The 22,467-nt window shown below is 32.1% G+C and overlaps 1 protein-coding gene across 1 annotated transcript in view; it reads left to right on the top strand.

The window, feature by feature from the left end:
* LOC129225976 (telomere length regulation protein TEL2 homolog) overlaps nucleotides 1-22,467 on the top strand; it is a 58,619-nt gene that overhangs the window by 17,191 nt on the left and 18,961 nt on the right. Inside the window, exons 6-14 of the mRNA XM_054860546.1 lie at nucleotides 3,271-3,339; nucleotides 3,477-3,615; nucleotides 4,307-4,443; nucleotides 5,599-5,672; nucleotides 7,387-7,506; nucleotides 10,932-11,112; nucleotides 16,208-16,324; nucleotides 21,485-21,556; nucleotides 21,638-21,796. Coding sequence (XP_054716521.1) covers nucleotides 3,271-3,339; nucleotides 3,477-3,615; nucleotides 4,307-4,443; nucleotides 5,599-5,672; nucleotides 7,387-7,506; nucleotides 10,932-11,112; nucleotides 16,208-16,324; nucleotides 21,485-21,556; nucleotides 21,638-21,796 — 1,068 coding nt within the window. The remainder of the gene's footprint in view (nucleotides 1-3,270; nucleotides 3,340-3,476; nucleotides 3,616-4,306; nucleotides 4,444-5,598; nucleotides 5,673-7,386; nucleotides 7,507-10,931; nucleotides 11,113-16,207; nucleotides 16,325-21,484; nucleotides 21,557-21,637; nucleotides 21,797-22,467) is intronic.

Here is a 22,467-nt window from a genome sequence, read left to right as displayed (position 1 = left end):
ATCTGAGTTTTAGAATCCTGTTGCATCCTCTTCTGCAACTGCCGAACGCCTTTTTTTTTTTTTTGTAATGTATATTTACTACTTAGAACATCACTAATTTTGAATTCAACATTATTTTCAGCACTTCTTATATTTTATATTCTGTAGTGGTGGAATTACATGTTCTTGATTTTGCCTCGCCCACTTAAAAAGTAATTCAATTGCATCTGAGTTCATTTCAACCACTCATGAAAAAATCATTATTAAATTTATCAGAGCTAATCTTAATTTGTTGAAGGCTTTTTTGAAAGTCGATATTTTTGTCATTGGATAGAACATTGAAATAGGGGAACTCTAATACTCTAAAGCAGTGGTGCCCAGCATGTGCATTGTTGGCAAGTTTCTGCCGAGGCAGTTAAAACTACTGGTAGAAACCGGTTAAAACCGGCATGGCAAAAACCACTTTCTGCCATATTTGCGGCAGAAACTGGCAAAAACTCACAAAATGACAAAAAATTAATTACTGACATACAATAGAAAATGCATGGAAAAACATAATTAGTTGTTAACCCCAAAGCACACTTTCATTACAATATCTTCACAGTTAAAACTTAAATGTTACATTGCTTTAACCCTACAGTTGCCTCTTAGAAAAGGTGTTTTCTAAAATCTGAACAGTTTCCCAATTTAATGTGCACAAACAAGACATTTTAGAATATTCTTGCTGCAGACGAACTAGTAGGCAATGCATCAAGGAACAAGCACTGTTTGTGAAACTTTCATCTATTGTATATTTTTCTAAACTGTTCCACAATGTAGTAACTGGGGTAATGCTAAAAATTTGACTGGCAAAATAAGTTTTGAGAAATAGGGCCAATTTATTTTATAAAGCTGTGACATAACGACAAAATCTACGTTAATATTAGCAAGTAAAATTCTGGCACTTTCTTGAAGCACACAACAATTTCAATCACAAGCAATTTAGATGAAGCATATAAGCAAGCAAATTACAATCAGTGATGCAGTTTAATTCTATATGTCGCTCCTATTTCCTGAGCACCTGTATTATTTCTCGTCTTTTGTTATATTAATCCAAATTTTTCGAGTATCTGCAATTGAAATGTTCCTTTTCTGAACTAAATCAAGGGCATTAGGATAGGATTTTATTTTTTTTAATGATGAAAGGAAGTTTTATTTTTTAGTTAACTTAAATATCAGTTAATAATTACTTTAATTATTAAAGATGCTTTTAAGTTTTTGCCAGTTTCTGCCGGTTTTTACCGGTTATAACCAGTTTCTGCCACTGGCACGGCAAAAACTAGTTTCTGCCGGCAGAAAGCCAGCCCTAAGCATGTGGCTTGCAAAACTGATTCATGTGGCAGCTGGAATATCTTATTTAATTTCCCCCACTTCATAAACCATCATCTTCATCATTTAAAAAATTATAATTAGGTTAATGATATCTAGTGTTCAGTGCTATTGTAATGCAGTAATGTACTTAATGTAAGTACCGTACTGTTTTAATTCATGTCTCTCATTGATCATTGATTTTGTGCTTTGTAACACTAATTTATGTTAAATAGTAACGCGTTTTCTAAAATACAGTAAAAAGTCAGTTCTTTATAAAAGATACTATAATATATAGTTAAAAAATGGTTTGAAACAATTTGAATTGTGTTAACACGTGTTTGAAATAATTGGGTATACTTATAAAAAAATTTCTGAACATACGTTGTTCCACAAGGCGAAATTTTGACTTGTGGGAGGGGTTTTGAAATGTATCCCGTGCATAAGTCGGGATCTGACTGTAATGTATTTGCTGATTGAAAGATATTATGTACCATTTTTGTAACATAATATTCAAATCCCAACTGGTATTCCTCCAATAGAACTAACAGTAAGGGAAAAAATATGGATTTGGAAAATAGGAATAGAATCAGCAGAGATTATTCTAGATGAAACTACTTATTCATCTTCAGATTTTGAAACTCCTGCACCTAAATAGTTTTCCAATTCACATTTATTAAAGAATATCTAATCTCAACGAATTCCAATTCTACAAATCTTTCATTTCATTGCTTATACACAGATGGTTCTTGCACTTCCACTGGTACAGCATCAGCATATGCTTATTTTGATGGCAAAACTCTTTCATAGTCTTGGAGTATCCATCTTCATCCCAATAATAGTATTTCTAACACATAATTATTTGCTATTCTTCAAGCATTAAATTCTCAAATTCACTTAACTCTGATTCCATTCAAATTTTTTCGGATAGTCAGTCTTCTCTCTTAGCAATTAAAAATCCTCTTCAATGGAATGAAACAGGTAAATATTTTGTCTCAGTTCATTGGGTAAAAGGGCATTCTGGTGACGTCGGCAACGATCAGGCTGATCGCTTAGCAAGAATGCAGCTGACAACCCACAATTTCTTTCTTCATTTATTCCGCTTCCAAAATATTCATTAATTTCACACATTAAAAAACAAACATTAGATGACTGGCAACTTAGGTGGAATGAAATGGGTACTGGAAGTAGAGTTTTTTAATTTTTCCCCACCATTTGTTTTTCTTCATGCATTAAAAGTAGATTTGAGATAATTTTCTTTTCAGGCCATGGGCCATTTCCACAATATCTTCACAGATTTTCGCTTTCTGATTCTGCTAATTGCTGTTGCGGGGAATTAGGTTCTCCAGAACATTACATTTTCTTCTATCCACTACATCACATTTACATATCAGACGTAATCATAGTCTTTCACTCAGTAAAAACATATTAATCGCCCTTTCGCAACATCATACCCGCATCAGACTTAACTCAATTTTCAGTCTTTTGGATTAAGAAGGCTTCATGTTTCAGGGCATTGACTAATACATATATTTTATCTATTTTCAATAGTTAATATTGTTTGAATTTAGTTTGTTTTTCTACACTTCACCGCGTTATCCTCTGTAAAGTAACAACTCTCTAATGTTGTATTATGTTTTATTATATTATTGTAAAGCTTTTATGCATTGTTTTCATCAACTTTATTACATATACTGATGTTAAATCACCAAAATTTTTGTCAAAATTGTAACTGATAATAATGTAGTTTTTTATATATTTAAATAAAGTTTCTCCGAGATCCACTTGCTCAGCTTTATCTGAGCATTTGAAACTGATAAACAATTGGTAGGTGCGAGTGGTCTCTGAGGATGTCAAATGTAATGTAAAATTTTTACATTGTACCTTATTTTGATTTTCATTTGATATTTAAAACACCTATGAAGGCATATTGTCTCCTTTTAGCCAATTATTCTTCATAATATTCTTGGATACTATGCAAGCTCTAGAAAGCGAGGAGCTCAATTTGAAAAGGTAAGCATTTGAGGTGTTCCCTGTATGCATGCATACATATATATTTAGGATTTGCAACAAAATATATTATATGCTGGCTAATTTTACTTTGCTTGTGTCTTATATATGTATTGATAAATAGCTGCCTTTCTGTTTAGATAGTTGATGCATTATTGAAATCATGGTCCGATCCAAGTGCCTTAAAATACCAAAGCTTTGAGCAGCAAACATATTTAGCTTCTGCATTAATGATATGTGGAGCATGGTTAGAAAAGGAACCAATTTTTTGCAATAAAGGTGATACATTTTTAATAGAAATATACAAAATAAACATGCTTTATTAATGTTAGAACAAGCATGATAAGTTTAAGACTCATCTATGTAAGTAAAGCAAAGATTATATGTGTGTATGAATGTTCCCTATACAAACTCTGTTTTCATGTGAGGCAGTGAGAAGCAAAGGGATGTTAGTGGACATTTTAAAGTTTTGAGTAAAACGACTATAAAGATATCGTCCTAGGTAGACTGACATTGATTTTTTTTTCTAAATCATGCTGTACAGCAGCACCTACCAGAGCTACTAGTACTATATCTTGTCCCAAGACAGAGGAAGGGTTCACATACCACTTGTACAGGTTTTCTCTAAATTTTTACTTTTGCCACTTACATCCCTTTGCTTCTCACTGCGTCATATGATCTTCACAAATGTGACAAAAATCTGTTATAAAAAAGATTTTTGCTCTAAAATTAAAAGGAACCTACATTTTTTAGTCTTAAACAAAGTTTTGTTTTCACATTATGTGAAAAAAAAAAAATTATATGTCAGGACCCCTTTTTGTATAATTGCCCTCTAATGTCCTTTTTACAATGAGGATTTTTAGAGGGATTGACAATTTCTAACTTGTGTCATGTGCTTCAACATGTATTTTTAATAAAGTAATAATGAATGAGAAAAGATTTTTAAATTACTCTATTTGTTTGATTGCAGCATATCTGCATTATGTAATCAATGGGACTCAAATCAGAATTGGTAATTCTGAAGAAACTATTCGCTCTTTAGGAATGATTGTTGGAGAAAGTCTTTCAAGCGTCTTGGATTCTGACACTGTCAAATTGCAATTTGAGGTAAAATATTGTTTATTATTTGGACATTACACCAATGGTTTAGTTTATTCTCTTGCTATCTAAGCCTGTTTAATCATATAGTTGTTAGTCTTTCTGTGGTGGGTTATTAATTCCTTTGACAGGTTGCTAAATTTAACGTAGTTCTTCAAGTAATAACCTTTCATGGTTATTGACATTTTCTTTTTGTTTTAGCTTTGTGGCTGAATCTTTGTCCAATTGAATTCTTTCTTTCTGCTTTATTGTAGCTGTGAGAGAGCTCTTGGCCTTCATTTGAATTCCTATTGGTTCTTCATTGATTTGTGGTTTTCTCATTGGTGTTTGGTTAATCCTCTATTTTTATCTTTTAAGCTGTTTCCTTATCTGACTCTTGGCTTTTGTTGGATGTCTTTTCATTAGTAAGCTTATTTATTTTGCATTGAAAAAGGCATTCCTTGTAACGCTGAAACACGTGTCTACAGTAATCTGCAATTTGTGCTTTTTGATGTTGTTACTTCTTACTTTACTTTTCAGCACAAAGGTATTTATATATCTAATTTGTAGGTAACTATGAAAACAGCATAATCAAAATACTTCAACTGTGTTTGCTTGAAAATCATAGCTTGGGTTTACTTCATGTGCCTAAATATGATCTATAAATCTATCCACTTCAATTTTAAAACAATCTCTTGTCAACTGAAGCTTCCAGTCTCTGAGCTAACATTGAGACTTTTTGTCATGTAAATATCAAATGTTGATTGATTTAATCAATCTTGTTGACCACAAGATTGATTAAATCAAAATTAGTTTCACTTTTTCATTTTAAAACATTGTCACACCTCCCGTGAAATTCTTCTACTCCCTCCTGGTTGAAAATAACTACTCTTCATAATAGTTTTTACTGATATAAATTTAAATTTAACTTAGTTATGACTTGCATTTGTTTTGCAGAAATTTATATTGTAGTTCCAATACAATCAAGTTTTGAATTTTCTGATCCATGTATTGTGATTTGATAAGATTTCAAAAGGTGTCGTGTGTGTATGTGTGTGTGCAGTTTATTATTATTGATTCTACTAATTTTTATTTAGTACATCTATAGAATATTATTCATGATAAATTTTTTACTTTACAGCTTCAAATTCAAAACAATGTAAAACTTTTGCACCTTTTTTTTAGCATTCTAATCCTGCTCTGGTAAGCTCTTTAATGGAGTTAAAGCATGTTCCATCCAAGCCTGATACTAATTGCAGGTAAATTAAGTTTCCGTATTTTCGGGAGTCAGCGCCGGATCGAAATATATTCTCAAGTAAAAAAATTTTTAATGAATGTGCCGCACCCGGTATAAGCGCCGCACCTGCCAAAAGCACTTCACTCAACATTTAACAACTTAAAACACAATTAGCGTTAAATAAAGCTGGAATGAAATGCAAATGAAAGAAATAATTTTAATTTGTGAAGCTATAAAAACTTACTTATAAATTATATTTAATATTATTTTCTTACCTTGGGAGGAGACATTGGTTGGTCAGTGGGACTTCCAGAGCGAGGAATGCGGACCCTTTCCCTCTATGCCTCGCCAATATGTCAAACTCTCTGGCCCAAGCAGCACAAAAATATTGATCGACATAGAGATGACGTAGGCTGACGTTTGAATATCAAACAATAACGGCTAAGGTTCTTGAAACATATAGAATTATGTCGAAGTATTTTTTGCCGAGTTGATTTAAAAAGTCATTTTTACTGCTTATTTCGACGTTTGAAATCGGTTAATCATTATTAAAAGCCTTTATATAGTAATATTGTTATTTATATAAAAATCAAAAGCAAAATAGAGAAAATTGCAAACATCGGAAAACATTGTTTTATGTTAGAAAAAAATATTGAAACACTGACGTACTTTGATGTGCCTGACATACTTTTCTATGTTAATTGTTATGTTGTAGGATATGCCGGCGGCAGGATGATCTGGTGCCCTCTATTGGCAGCATTTTCAATGCTTTTTAGAAACTTGGATTTTTTTATACTTGACAGGAAAAAAAGGCTGTATCCGCTCCACCGCGCTGCACCGGCATTTTTTTTCTTGTATGCGCCGCACCAGCAATATTTTTGCTTTTTTTCTTGTATTCACTGCGGCGCTTATTCCTGAAAATACTGTAATTGTTGTATTATTATTACTGTGCAAGTTCTGTGACTGTGTAAATCATTTTTATGTGCTTTAATGGCTACTTATCAGTAATAGGGACCATGTAGGGCCAGTTTCACCAAACTGAACAAATAATGGCAAAAAGTTTAGTTTGCACTAGCTACTGATATAACAACCAGTGGGTGGCACGCATTTTCAAATATTGGCAATCTGTTAACTCATAGTTTATTGGGCCTTTCGCGAGGAAACATGATGTTATTTTTCGAGAAATTTTTTAAACAATAAGAAGGTCCTGAAAAATATTAAAATGGCTTCCTGTGTACAAAACTTATCGCTTCCTGTGTGCAATCATTTGACAAAAAAATCAAGAAAGTTGTGAAAACTCTTGTGACCATGTGGTAATTGGTTGTTTGCTTGAATTTAGTGGCATTTGTTGGCCAATATCGGCAATGATGGTGGCAACTCAAAAAGCAGCTGCCAGCACATTGTTCTTTATGTCATTTAAGCTCATCTATTTAGCTTATCTATTTTCTCTTAAAGTATATAACACTTCCTTTCAAGTTTGATTCATTAAAAAAAGTTATGTGCTGAAAAATGTTCTAATCATTTAGATCTGTTAGTGGAGTTAAAGGTTATATGAATGCTACCAAATAAATATTTTCAACTTTTTCTATTATACATATTCCAAATGTTCAATTCTCTGTTTTCATCCAAGTTGATCAAGTGAAAATTCATAATACTACAATAATTTGTTTCCTAATCTTTTTAAAAGCTAATTTAATCAAAAATTTGCTTGTTAAAACCTTTTTTTACTGTTACAGCATTTATGAAGATGATCTAATATGTTTTGAAAAGATGGAGGAGGAACGAAAAAATTTAGAAGAATCACTCTCTGAACCTATCAAGTCGAAAGCAATTCCAAATATTGTAGAAATTGACAGGTAATTTCCAGAATTGAAAATTTTAGGTTTTTTTAATGTAAAATGTTTATTTAATGTAATTTTCTATGTTTATACAATAGTGTCACCAGGAGGGGGGGAGGGGTGAAGCTTTGATCGGCCAAAATGGATTTAAGCATTCATAAAAAATAAAAATTGTTGAATACTTTGTTTTCTGTATTTCCTGAAAATAAATGAATTCAGCTAGCATGACCATTACTAAGTTTTAGTATGCCCATAACTAAGTGAGTGTGACCATAACTGGTTGAACCACTGTATTCAATATTAATGTTAAAAAAGTATACATAAATCATCAGGGGTCTGTCCAGGATTTTTCACAGGGTCCATTTTTTGTGAAAAATCAAATAATTTTGTGAAAAATGAATTAATTTTGTGAAAAATCAAAAAATTTCGCCAAAAAAAAAAATTGTTTAAAACGAAATTTTAGAATTTAGAGATGGCACAAACTGCATCAATTAAACTTAAAGTTGAGTGTTTTCCTCTTCTATGTCGAGAAAATCATTCTGGAGTGTTTTTCTGATATTTGGGGGGGGGGGGGGGGCATCGCTCTTTCAAATATCAATATTTATCTACCATTCTACATTATGTTAAATTATACTAGAAATATTTCTGTACAGTATTTAAAATAATTGTAACAAAAATATAAATAAATAAAATAAAATTCAGAATAGGGTTCAGCATTCAACTTTTTGACCCAAGACACTCTTAAAAAGCACAGAATTTCATTTAAGACTTATAAATTTCGTTATTTTAACGAAATTAAAAAGTTATTTCAATTGTTTACCTCTTAACAAAGCGTAATAATCATCAAAAATTCGAAAAATCGGATTCCCATAGTGGATGCAAAGAGATCGCAATTCTCAAAGTGAAGGCATCAAAAGTATAAAAACGACTTGTAAAAGAAATATTTTTGATAAAACTGTTTTAAAATTGCATTTTAGAGTCCTATGATAAACATATCATTAATATCTGTGGACACAGTTAACCCCCCCCCCCCCCCAAAATGAAATAAACCATCTATTCAGCATTTTAATTTTTGACTCATAACAGAAAATGGAATTTTGCTTTAAAAGCTAAAAAGAAAAAAAAAAGATTTGTAACAGAAATAAAGAGCCTTTTCATTTATTTGAGTCCTAAAAAAGCGAAGTTAGCTTGAAAAAAGAACAAAATATGATTCTCATATCGGATGTTAAAAGATTGTATTTTTCAAAATGTAGACATCTAAAGGAAAAAAAAACGGTAATTAAAAGAGCTTATTTAAAGTTAATCATCCTTGTTAGCATCGAAAAATCAAAACCCATATAATTTTCTCCCAGAATAACAATTAAACATCGCACTGCACCGTAAAAACGCAAATATTGACAAGCTGGCAAAATGATGAGAATATTTTCTAATCAAGTCATTATAAAGGTTCAACGCCAGACACTAAGTGGTGATAATTTTGAAGTTGGTAACCCTATCTGTAGGGATCATATTTTTTCCTCGCCCTTACTATCCCTTTGCACTTCTAAGTTCATTTTGCAGATATATATTATTATTGTTTATTAAATCATGAGCGGAGAAAAGTGCTTACCAATGCCTTTTCAGAAAAGTTTACAACAACACCGCTGCTAATTAGATGTGGTAAAACAAACAACCATTATATTTATTTGGCAGTAGCAATTATTTATCCCTTGTAGGAGCATCGCTAGAGTGCCGATTTTTTTTTTTTTTTTTTTTTTTTTGTTTTTTCAAAATTAGCCGATTTTGTATAAGCTGATCCCTCTGACTTAAAAAAAGGTTCCAAAAATTATTGGTTTATACACAGAAATATGCGTTATTTTGCTTTCAGATTTGCTCTTTCAATAAACAATTTGTGATAGATCCGATCTTGTTTGATCGGGATTTTGTGAAAGGTCCATTTTGTTTGATCGGGATTTTGTGAAAGGTCCATTTTGTTTGATCGAGATTTTGTGAAAGGTCCGTTTTGGTTGATCAGATTTTTGTGAAGGGTCCGTTAACGCACCCAAATATCCTCTGGCCAGACCCCTGATCATAGTTGAAAATTAATAAAAAGTTCGCTGCTATAAAAATGCAATTTTGAAGCTCTAACACAGGTTTTTTTCATGAACTAGAACTGCAACCTCACTGTTCCAAAAAACAGTCCAAATTATTTTTTTTTTAAAAACAAAACCTTAGCCTTGCCTATAACTAGTCATTTACCCTGCACTTAAAAAAAAAAAATTAATAGTAGTAATAAATGGAAATAAAAACTTGCCTTTATAAGAAAAAGTAAATTTTATTGCATTAAAGAATATGAATGATATGCATGTATAGTAAGTATAATACAGTAAACACTCGATTATCGGCGGTCGGATTATCCACGGATCTTTTCACAATTTTTGTTTTTAAACTTATCATTGTGTAATTGTTTGCTTTTAGATTTTACCTATATTTTTTATATTCAATGTTTGTAGATGCAATCTAGCAATGCTTTTAGCTATAATTCAAATGTATGTGAGAGTATTATTTACATTTTTACTTCTTTTTACAAAAAAGGAAGTATTGTATTCGCGAAAAAATTTTCACTCAAAATTAGACCTTAACTTCCATTTTGTTCACCCCCGAATGAATGTTGAGTTTTTTTTTTTTCGACTCGACCACACGCGGATAAGTGCCTAAGAGTGTATAGACACGCAAAATATCCATTTTGACGATTCCCAAGTAAGTTACAACAAGTTTTCTCGTGATGTCTGTATGTACGTATGTATGTATGTGCGGATATGCATATGTGTGGATATGCGTATGTATGTCGCATAACTCAAGAACGGTATGTCCTAGAAAGTTGAAATTTGGTGCGTAGACTCCTAGTGGGGTCTAATTGTGCACCTCCCCTTTTGGTTGCATTCGGGTGTTTCTAAGGGGGTCTTTTGCCCCTTTTGGGGGGGGGGAAATCATTGTTAATGTCGATGTAAACTCAAGTGATGTTACAATTTGGCAGACACTTGGCGATATATCGCCAGTCAGAGAGTAAACTATTGAACCACATTGAAATTATCAATAACCGAAAAATTTCACTAAATTAGAGTAAAAGAAGTCATGTGAGGCACACATCAGCTCGTTTAGTTATTATATACACTGAGTATCGTTTTTTACCTATTATTGGGATTATCCGCGGTTTTTGCTTATCCAGGGTTACCTTGCCACCCTATTCGGCGGATAATCTGGAGTTTACTGTATAACTATTTAAAGAATTGAGCAAATTTTAAATTCCTAACACCTTCATGATTTAAAAAAAAAAAAAAAAAAAAATCTGCAGTTCACTGCTACATTACAATTTCTCTTCACTTTTTAGTTTTCCTGTTCATATTTTTTCCTTTTCTGACCTTTTTTCACCTTTTTATGTGGGAATTCACATCCTTTCTTAGTGATGATGACTTGGAGCCATATGATCTGTCAAATGATTTGCCACAAGAAGAAACAAAACGTCCTTTGTATTTAAGAGACTGCATGGCTGGTTTGTTTGAACAAGAAAATGCAGATTGGGCTGAACAATGTTTAAAATGTGCAGAAAGTTTAATTAAAGCAAATGGAGATGTTGTTCATGAAGTAAGCAGTTTTACCTTTTATCAGTACTATCATTTGATGGAAATTGATTAAACTTACCCAATGTTTTACTTTTATAGCTTGATTGTTCATTTGTTCATTTACATTTTGCTATCATTTTGAAGTTTAATTAGAAATGATTTATTATTGTTTGCATTATTGTTGTTGTTATTGTTCCATTAATTTTAAAATAATTCCTTGTTTAATTATATACATTTTCAAACATGAATTCTTTTTTCATCAATCCAGCATTAAACCAACTTATATTTAAGTAATAAGACGGCATGTTTTTAATTCATTGTCATTTTCTACACTCCTCCCTCAGCTTTGTGTCTCCTAAGAAAATCAATCTGTCTGTATTTCCCTCTCATTAGCACATAATTGAATTCCTAAATTCTCCCTTTGTTTTTCATCACAAATTATATTAATCCTTTCATTGTTTTTCTTTTTCACCCCAACCCCTCATATTTGCTGTAGTATATATTGCAACAAAATATGTTTTGGTCAATGCCGGATTAACATCTATTTGCGCCCCTAGGCCAAACTTACAGATTACGCCCCCCACCTCACATATCCGAACTCTACTGAAATCATAGCCCCAAACCCCTCCTCCCCCCAGCCATTTTCAGAGGCTTAGCAAGTGAAGATTTCTCGTTCCCATGTGTCGACGAAATGAGGGATGGTTTTCTTTCTTTGTTTTCGTTCGATGATGTTCAAATGGATCCGTGAGGGTGGTGGGCCGGGAAATTTTCAGAAATTGACGCGTTGGAAATGCAATTTTAGGCCATCTAAGTTCATTTAACAGGAAGTAATGGCATTCGGAACTTGCCCCGATTTCAGTTTTCGAAACTGAAATACGTAATATACGTAATTATATCTTATTCTTGATGTTACAGAAAGGGATGAGTTCGGGGACTCACTCCTCTCCCCCCCCCCACGTCGCAATTATTCTTAGCAACAAATCTTGGAAGATTTTCAAAAAGGTGAGAAGAGGGCTGAAGTCAGGGTCACGCCCCAGGAGGGTTTTCAAACAAGTTTCTAAAAACGAAATTTTAGACGATCTGTTATGTGGCGTGAAAGTGGGGCGTTAGAGATCTTTCCCCCCAAAAAAATTTGAAATAAGAAGTGTAAATGTGTATTTGTACTATCTTCAATGCATCTGATAGTGCTGGGTGACGAGATGGGTTTGGGGACTTTCCAGCGGAAATTTTTTGCTATTTTAGATGATCTTCAGAGTGTTAGGAAGAGGCGGGGATCGGCAAGAATGCTCTAAAAAAGAAAATCAAGTTTAGATAATTTTTGAAAATAATAGTGAAAGCGGGTTCACATGGAATTTCCTCTGAAGTTTTTATAAAATTAAAGTTATAAAAAGGTAATTTTAAGCTACCTTTGGTGAAGTAAAAAGATGGGGTCTTGCTCAAAAAACACCTCACTCCCTTTATTTTGCTTTTTTCGCAATCTTTTCCTTATTTTTAAAAAGTATGTTGTAATACATCCTGCTCCCACTTTTTCTTTTCCAAAAATATTTAACTGCTTCAGTTTTTCCATAATGTAGTCTTCAAATTCCTCCCTCAAATTCTTGTCTGTTTAAAAAACAAACGTTTTTGTCCGCAGAAAAAAAATTTCCCGCTTTGGACTGAGGTGATCTTTAGGTGATCTTTATCTAATTTTTTCCGTTTTATTTAAATTTAAACAACAGGGCTCTTGAATTTCTTGATACACTTATGTGTTTCATTCATTTTTACCTTAAGATTTAGAACTGCTGGTGTCTCTTTCTCTACTTTAATTTTTCTTCTATTTAAAACATATTTCGGGGCATCCCATGCATTTTCATCTACTTTTTTGTGATCTTTGTGATGATATTTTAATTAAAGATATTCACAAAAATAATATATTGGAAGCAAACCTCGATAACCGATATAATTATAAACAAAAATATGTAAAATTGTGTATAGTAAAATATTTATTAGGAACTTGCATGCAATGCATGTACGTAAAGAGAATTAAAGCAGTTAAGGGTGAAAATGTTGTGCAAAATAGGTGATATGATTGCCAGAGGCGCCCAGATAGGGGGTCACGGGAGGTCACCGTTACATCCAAACTTTTCTTATTTGGCAAAAAATATCCGACTGTTCGGAAAATTTGGAGACAACATAATGATATTTTTGTTTGGATCTCTGTTTTCTGATTTCTCTTTTCGCTGGATGTTGGTACGTGATGTGCATACTCGTACTTTGTCATTCGGTAAGATTTGAAGTTTCATTCGGTAATATGACATTTCCTCCTCCTCCCCCCCCCCGAAAATAATAACTTCTGGTGCCTCTGATGATTGGCAGTCATAAATAAATATGAATTAATAAACTATTAATTGCGAAAACACATACTTACTGTCGCAATTTAAAGAATCAAGAGAAAAATAGTTTCAGTAACAAGAGGGTTTTAAAACTGAACATTTTCTAGGTCATGATTTTTACTAATTTTTCTGTGTGACATACCTCAAAAAGTTTTTTACTTTGGCAAAGCCAAGGGGTGAACTAGCCAGCCGTGCCGGCGGGTGGGGCATTCGCGCCTTCGAGTTTTTGTTTTCTTTTTTTTTTTACCCTCAAACCTGTGGGACTCAGGGATTTTTTTTCTTTCTTTTGGTGCTTTCAAACTTGTGTGACTTCGTTTTTTTTCTTTTTTTCCATTTTGCCCAAGAACGCGTGTGATTTTGGTTTATTTATTTTTTTTTAAATGTATTTATTTATTTTACGTCCTCGAACCTGTGCGCGCCTTTCTCGACTCAAGGACCATGCCCCCCGCCCCCCCCTTCAATTACTGTTTTTATGCCTATCGCGCTGGTTGCAATCTTTGCTAGATGAATTTTGCTACTCCATGTAGTAACGCATCCCCCCCCCGAAAGCTGATTATTTTTTTCCCTCTGCGACATGCACCCTTTTTGGCTAGCGCCCCTAGGCCAGGGCCTAGGTTGGCCTATTGGGTAATCCGGGCCTGGTTTTGGTGCAATGTATATTAATGAAAACATATTGACAATTGTTTTTTACTGATGAAGTTTTGGAAGATGAAAACTGACATTTTAATTTCTTCTTTGAATTGAGCTTCATACTAAAGGGTGAAAACATTTAAAAATTTCATTAAACCCTTTTGAAACATCTACTTGTTTATCCTATACACTTGAAAAATATGCATATCAAGAAATGATAAACCATGGGGGTGGTGCAGCCCCAGAAATCCAAATATGTGTTGCTATATTATATGCATACTCAGTGGCGGATACAAGGAAAGGGTCATGGGGGTCATGACCCTCCCCCCTCTAAACGGTCAACAATATTATCTGTCCACATTGTGTTCAATCAGTTTATGAATAAAATGCAAACGATTTCAGTAATATTTTCGATTCATTATTTTTAAAAGTAAATAGTTGAAATATTACTTCCTTTCATTACTTATGGAATTAATTAGTAACTTTATGCTTTACTAAATGCTTCATTGGCTGATTTCGTGTTTTTTTATTGGCTCCTAAGCAGTTTCCGAAATGTTTCGTATCCAAAACCGTAGGTTCATTCATGGGGGAGGGGTTCATTCTTCCACATAACCCCCCCTAAAATGGTAATCTGTATCCGCTCCTGCATCCTGTGCATACTCAATTTCATTTTTAATCTTAATTATAACTGTGAATGTAACTTGAATAAATAAAACAGGAAGGTTCCTTTGCAGAAGATCTGTGATATGTATCTCATATGCAACAGGCGATGCTTCCAAGATAATTTTAAAATATTTTTCTAGGGTGTGAAATTTTTTCTGCATTTGGTTCATATGAGCAAGGATGATGCTCTGCTTTCACACCAAAAAAAAGAAAAAAGAAACTTCCTGAAAGGAGATGATTTTTTAATATTTGGGGGGAGGGGGTACGCCCCTACCAGTCCCTGTTACAAATGTTGATACTTTTGGAGTTTTCACTTCTCTAACCTCTGAGAAAAAATAACTCTTAATATAATGCTCCCTTCTTCTCCAAATAAAAATAATGGCTTCAAAAACTTAAAAGAGTTGAAGTACTCTATCTGCAAAAAGTGGTGGGTAATGGAGGGAAAATGCTGGCCATATTTGAATCCAGGGGGTCATTTTTACATAAGAATCAGCAAAAATGATGGAGGTTTTTTGACGTAAAGTGTATATGGCATTTTCCATCATTTTATTTCCCGGTAAGAATGTATGGATAATACGCTAATTTTAGTTCTCCATTTAATTTTCTCCATGGCATGAAAAGTTACTACTTTGCTTTTTATTGTTCTTTATTTCTTCTTAATTCTTTTCTAAGATGCATTTATTGCAAATGTATATGTATGTAATGAATTATTCCCATTTTTCTACAAGTGAATTAATCTACAGTTATTACTTCTTGTATAAAAGTTAGTTATTTTATGTTAAGCTAAGCAGAAAGTTTTGTAACAATTTAGCTTAAAATTATAACACCAAATTGTAAATAAATATTATTTTAAAGAGAAATTCTTTGGTAATTTTTATGGCATGCATTAATATCTAAAATGACTTTATTTTGATATAAATTTATTTGATCATAACTTTTATAAAGTCAGAATTTAAACATTGTAAAATATGATATCTGTATTTAATATAAGTGATTGATCACTATAATGTAAAACTGTACTGTTCACCAAAAAAGCTGGTTTTTGGGTAAACGTTAGTAAATTATTTGGATATCAATGTCAGAGAATTTGAAATTGAAATTCAAGTCACATACCATGACCCACTTAATTAATTTATTAGTTTCAGAAGCCTACACAAAATAAATCAATCAAAAGTATTTTCTCCTTTGGAGGATTTTGTAGTTCTTATTGTTTCACATTGAAGTGACTTACACTGAAACTGAACTATAGCATCATTCAAAGAGCCCAGAATTTTTATGACACTGCAGCCAAGTGATAGCCATTATAGACAGTCATCATTTCTGTTTATGTGTGAATAAAGGAACTGAAATTTTTTGATGTTATAACAAAGTTCTCACTATTGCTAAGTTCAACTGCATAGTGTAGAAAACATTAAGTTAAAAAAAAAAGTTTTTTTTTAAAATGTTTTTCAGGTTGCTGTAGAAATGGCAAAAATTTTGCTGCATTTAGATGACAAATTTGCTATTCCTGACTTCATTGGATTAAGACACAGAGCATTAATTGCTCTTATCACACATTGTCCTGTTTTGGTAAGATACAACCTCATTTATTTCAAGTGAAGAGACCGGCAAAAACAGTAAATTTTAGGTGCCATAAAAATCATTTCTCAGGATGAATTAATTGCAACATGGCTTCTGAAAAAACCAGGGCTGCAGAGTCGAAGGAAAATGACCGACTCCGACTCTTGGATTTTGAAACGCCCTACTCCGACTCCAGATTTCTTATTTTATTGTATTTTTTCAATTCCTTCTCCCCATTCAGGGGACGGGGGAAAACCTCTAAACAGATATTGCAATATTAATCTCTTTTCATAAAAATTTTGCATTTTGTATTTTATTGTAAACCCAAGATGCATACAATGTTAGAAATTCAGTTTAAAAATCAAATTTTCCAATAAATACTTTAAAAGTGAGATGACTTAAAAATCCCTTTAAAAAATGAAAAGGATTATTTGTAATTTGCCCCTTTTTAATGTTCAACAAATAGATATTGATAAAAACGTGTGCTTTCAATTTTTGAAAGCTGTAACTTGCGAGAAAAAAGTTTTTTTCTAAGTCTAAGTTCTTGAGAGGGATGGTTTGCCCCAGGTGACACCCAACTTTCAGGTGACACCCAAAGTTAATTTCAGAGTTTATACAAAATATAAATACTTAAATTCTGAAAGTTTTCCTGAATATATTTTAAATTATATTTTACCAATAAAATTTCAACCAAAATAGGGCACATATGAGTGATTCTCCCAAATCTAACAATATTATATCCCCATAGCCTAACACAAAAATTGTTTAACCCAGAAAGTGTTTTCATTTTTTTAATAGTTAGAAATAACTTATTTGATGTTATTCTATTGTTATTAATACAATAACTCATTTAGTTTTTCCTACAAAAATTTTTGAATTACCAGAAAGTCACTCTTTTGGCTCATCCCCATCCGTTTTTCAAATGGACTTAAATTATTAAAAAATTTTCTATCAACACTCCACAAATTCAAATTGTAGTACAAAATTAAGCATACTTAAAGATGTAAAATAACAGTCTTTAAATAAATTAAATTATTTAAATATTCAAGGTACATCGATTTAAACTTTGTCCCCAAGTTTTCATGTTATTCTCCTGTCCTATGAATGAGTTCAATTATTATAGATAAAAAAAAGGAATTTTTAATCTGCAGTTCTGTAATACTGTTTATTATCACCATTTTGTTGGATTCCATGAGTATTTTGTTAATATGATTTGTCTGCTGTTCTCATTAAAATTTTGAAGTTCAAGAATAGGGTATGAAACATTTTCGCTGTTATTCTCCTGGACAATATTTCTTTTTTAAATAAACGAAAAACTTTAACTCTACTCAGTGTGTGGTTGAATTAAGAGGTTAGAATATAAAAATAACATTATTTACCTTAAATATAATTCTGGGCCTATGTAACAGGCAAATTCTATGGAAAATGCCATACTCCTGTCCTAAAACAAGTGTCATACTCCTGGTGCAAAATAATCACTCTCCTAGCATTATTTCTCAAGCCCTGGTAATGCATCCTGTAGAATAGAAGGATTTATTTTCAATACATTAGTTGGAAAATAAGACTGATTGGAAAAAAGAAAGTTAAATTTAGCTAACAATAAATAAAAAATGTATCAGTGGAATAATTCTATTTATTTATCTATTTATTTTGTTCAGATGAAGTTTTCCAAAAGAGATTTATTGGTAAGACATTTGTTTATCTCAATGTTGCTCGAGTAGGTAAATGAAGTTGCCATAAATTTCGTAGTTGCTTGAAATTAAAAGTGAAATATATCTTATTAATATTGCTGATTCCCTTTTTTTATGTTTATATTTCCTGAACTATAAAACAATTCGCAGGTAATGAGAAGGTAGCTTTTCTTTTTGTAAATTTTATCATACTGTACATGGCGAACTTAAAGTTTTAATGTAGCAATCAATTTTTTTTCCGTTGAAATGAATGTCCGTTATTCAGAGTGTAAGCTATTCAGAATGAATAATATGGAAAAACCTATATGGGACTTGTACTCGAAGAAATTGGGGATGTCCGTTAAGAGAGGGTTTACATAAATTTTGTTTTGTCATTTAATAACCATTCTTTTGATTTAGGCTTCAGTTATTTCTTTATTAATATAGTTACACTTTAAGTAACCCATGAAGAAATTCATTCTGTAACTCTCCTGGTGCTGCTTGTCAGTCTCTTGCTGTATGAAAATTTGACCCCCTGTTTTGAGAGTGTAGCATAGTTAAAGTGAGTTCCCTCTATTTTCCCCTTAATAAGTTCCTAACAAAGAGTAAGTATAACTTTTTTGAGAGATTTTTCTGCATTTTTATTTTCAAAAAATTTAACTGGAAAATGTCAAATTTTTGGAGAATCACCCATATATGTCAGGAGCAAATTTTACAAAAAATGCGGTGGTATACAAAATTGTATGAATAGCTTTCTTTCTCTATATTTTTTTCTTTCCTAAATTGTTAATTTAAATTTTTTTGGCTGCTTTAGAATTAACCTTAATATGAAGATTTTAAGATTAACAGCAATTATTGAGTGTTGTAACCAAGAAATCATTTACACTTATTTTGTTCCATATTTTTTAGTGAGAAGCAAGCTTATCGAAATATTCTTAGTAAAAAAAACATTAGATTATTTCATCGGATCTTTTGGATTTGTGCTTTCACGCCAGAATTTATTTGAATTTGCCGAACACCCTAAAAGTTTCCGCCCGAGATTGGGCCTCAACTTAATTAATTGTTACATTCCTTTAACTATTTTTTGCTGAGATCGAACAAAACACTATATTTGTATTTTGAATTGAAAGTGATTACTTGAAAATGTTAGGCACAAAACCGTTTGCTGACAGTTGCTATTAGTTAAGTTAAATATCAAGAAAACTAGGGGATGGCTACAGAAAGTTCGGTAAACACTCAAGCTAGCTGATTGCCATATTGGCAGTTATTTTCTCATTAGTAGCTTTTTATACATGTAATCGAACCAATTGGTAGTCAGTTTTAAAAAATGCAAGTTGAGCCGCTGAAAATGAAAGTAAAAAAAAAGCCCGGAGTCGGAATCGGAATGTTTTCGAACGACTCCCACTCCTTTACACCAAAATCTGTCCAACTCCGACTCCACAGCCCTGGAAAAAACTAATCACCAAGGTTTTTTTTTTTTAATTTCCGAGGCTTTGTCAAAAACTCTATTCTTATCTATGTACCAATTCAATTATGGTGGAGAATTATATTAGTCTTAAAAAAGTACTATTTCAGACTTTTCTTTCTTTTTTTTAGCAGAAAACAAAAGTAACTATATCTGCTTTCTTTTTAAAATTTGTCAAAAACTGGTTCAAGCAGCTTAATCAAAACATAATGAATTACTAATAGTAAAAACAATTACTTATACTTTAATCTGTTAAATACTACTGATAGGAAAGAAACATATTTCTGACAGAGAGAAAAAAAAATGCCTATACCCTTTTAATGTAACAAAAACTTTGGATTGTTTCCTTTGTTTCAATTTTTTGAAAGATATTCTTTTTCCAATTTATTTTTTTTTCAAAGAAAAGCATTTACAATAAAGTATTTCTTGCCTTTTGATTATTTTGAAATACAATTTATTTCAAAGTTTGCAAGTGCTGTCAAAGTAGGTTCTGTCTGCTGAACAAAGTCATTAGAATTCTGACTAAATTGCAATTCCTAAAAGCCGCGAAAATATTCAAAACCCCCATAAACAAATGTTTTAGCATTTGTGTTTTTTATTTAAGCAAGAAAAAAGCATGGAAGTTTTCGGATCGGAGATAAAAATTTACCAACAGCAGTTGCAGTGTCCTTTGGAGGGCTTTTAATGTTAACAAACTTATTCCACAGCTAATTTGAACTTTGCCAGAAACCCCAACCACCAATCAAAGTTTTTTTCAACCAATAAGAAGCCTTATTTTGGCAGTTTGGATGTCTGATGTTGGTTTGAGTTGACTTGTGAATGAGGCTGTAAATAGGAAATACAGTAGACCCTTGTTTTACGCAAGTTTATTTTACACAGTTTAAGATTTGACACTTTTATTTTATTTTAAACGGATGAGTTTTGGTTTTAGGCAGATGCGGCAATGCAAACAGATTAAATTTCCTCTTTCAAAATCAAAACTCCTAAAAATTGCCGATTGTGCGTAATCAATTGCATTTTGGCGTGCTAATAATCAAGCTTGAGCCACTGGAGATATTTTATACAATTAGTTCCAGAGCTCTTTCCAGAAACAAAGTTATTAAACTCACACAGTTCAGAACTCACTGGAAGAAGAACTGTTAGGAGTGACAAAGGAGGCCAAAACCAACGAAGATACCGATGTCGGTGATGCGCAACCAAAAACGTTCACATTGAAAATTTTGAGCCATTCTTAGACAATAGAAATGATCTTTCTTATTTGTTGGTGAAGGAAGATTCTATCATGGAAATGACGCAAGTGATCAAGGATGCGTTGATGCTCTGCAAAGAATTACAGAGGAAAATTCTTAATGACTGCCAAAAGACTGTCGTAGCCAGCTCCTCTTTTTAAACAGAACATGAAATTGATTTATGTTTTCTTTATGCATGCTGTGCATAAAAGTAGATATAAGTACACATTAAACTTATAATACAATTAGTCATCACTAGAATTTAGTACTTTGTTATCTACGGAACCAAACCCCTATTTTAACACTAGTATTAGGTTTCAATTTACGGGTTTTCGATTTGCTTGGCATTTCCGTGGAACATAACTCCCGCGTAAAACGAGGGTCTACTGTAGAACGTATTAGTGCTTTATAAAATATATCTTTAATGGAGGTGATTGTTAGTTATTGTTTTTACTGTAGACGTTTATGACACTACATGTAATATAATGAGGACTATTGAATAACCAGGATTAAGCACACAATTAAATAAAACTGTTGCAATATGTTTAGTGAACAAGATTAAGCATGCCCTGTTTAGAACAGAATAGCTGAGTGATTTGCATTTTGCCAAAACAATCCTTGAGTGATGAGGAAAACATGAAGGTTATTCAATGCTAATACACAAGAATCATCCAATAAAACCTCAGAAGCACTACCATTGCAAGTTATTGTTAAATGTATTTATTTAAAATCTTTAGGAAAGTGTATCAAGTAGAAGGACATATAAAAGCAAAAATATGTATATAATATTTTTTCACTTATTTAGGTAGCTGATTATCTTACATCTCAATTTTATGAAAGAGATTACAATATCAGACAACGTTTAGACATTCTGGAGGCAAGTATTATTTACATTTGAAATGCAAATTTCTTATTTGTTTATTTATTTTTGATTACCAGTTAAATCTCCGCTTTTCAGGTTCTTGCAGCTGGTAGTCAACAATTATCTTTTTTGAAAGTCAAAGTGGCAGCTTCTGAGCCTCAGTATGTGAAAGATAAATTTGAAATTGACATTGAAGAACACTGGAGGTCGATCATTGATAAAAGAGTAGAAGCTAAAACTAGATATATTACAAAGGTTAGTGTGTGGAAATTGCTGTCGTAGACATTTTACTTTCATATGAATTCTGTAGTTAATAGTATGATGATAATCATACTGTATAATGAAACTGTTTATCCTGTGAGCAACTTCTCTCTGACATGATGTTAGGAAAAAGTTGTTTGCTAGAACAATTCCCTCCTGAAAAATGCATGACCAAACTTGTATCCTTGGATTTTACATATTTCTAATAATATATGAAGTGTAAGCTTGTTCTGAAATGTAACAGAATGCTGTTGTTTTTTAGTACTATGCACTCAACCCTGTTATTGTGCGATTTAGCTGTAATTTTTGTTGCAAAAAATATTTTTACAGCTACTTGTGAAGTTTTTAATTTTTTTTCCTATCCACCACACAAAAGCAGGTTTAAGTGTAAGCATACACTATATAACCGAAAGTATTTGGACATTTTCAAAAATTCACATTTTTTATTGGTTTTCTAGATAAATAAGAGACCAATCTTTCTGTAACTATCGTCACCTGAAAGGTGTGCTCCAGAATTAATTTCCTTACATAAATTAAATTATACAGTAGAGTCTTGAAAGTTCAAGGTTCCACTTAATCCAAGGTGCTTCATTTATATTTAAAGTTATATTTTTTAGTAGCTAATAGTTTGATTTTCATTAAAATCTGAAAATAGAAATATTTTG

The sequence above is a fragment of the Uloborus diversus genome, chromosome 7 (assembly GCF_026930045.1).
Source record: "Uloborus diversus isolate 005 chromosome 7, Udiv.v.3.1, whole genome shotgun sequence".
In the NCBI taxonomy this organism is placed as follows: Eukaryota; Metazoa; Arthropoda; class Arachnida; order Araneae; family Uloboridae; genus Uloborus; species Uloborus diversus.
This window is presented reverse-complemented; position numbering and strand designations above follow the sequence as displayed.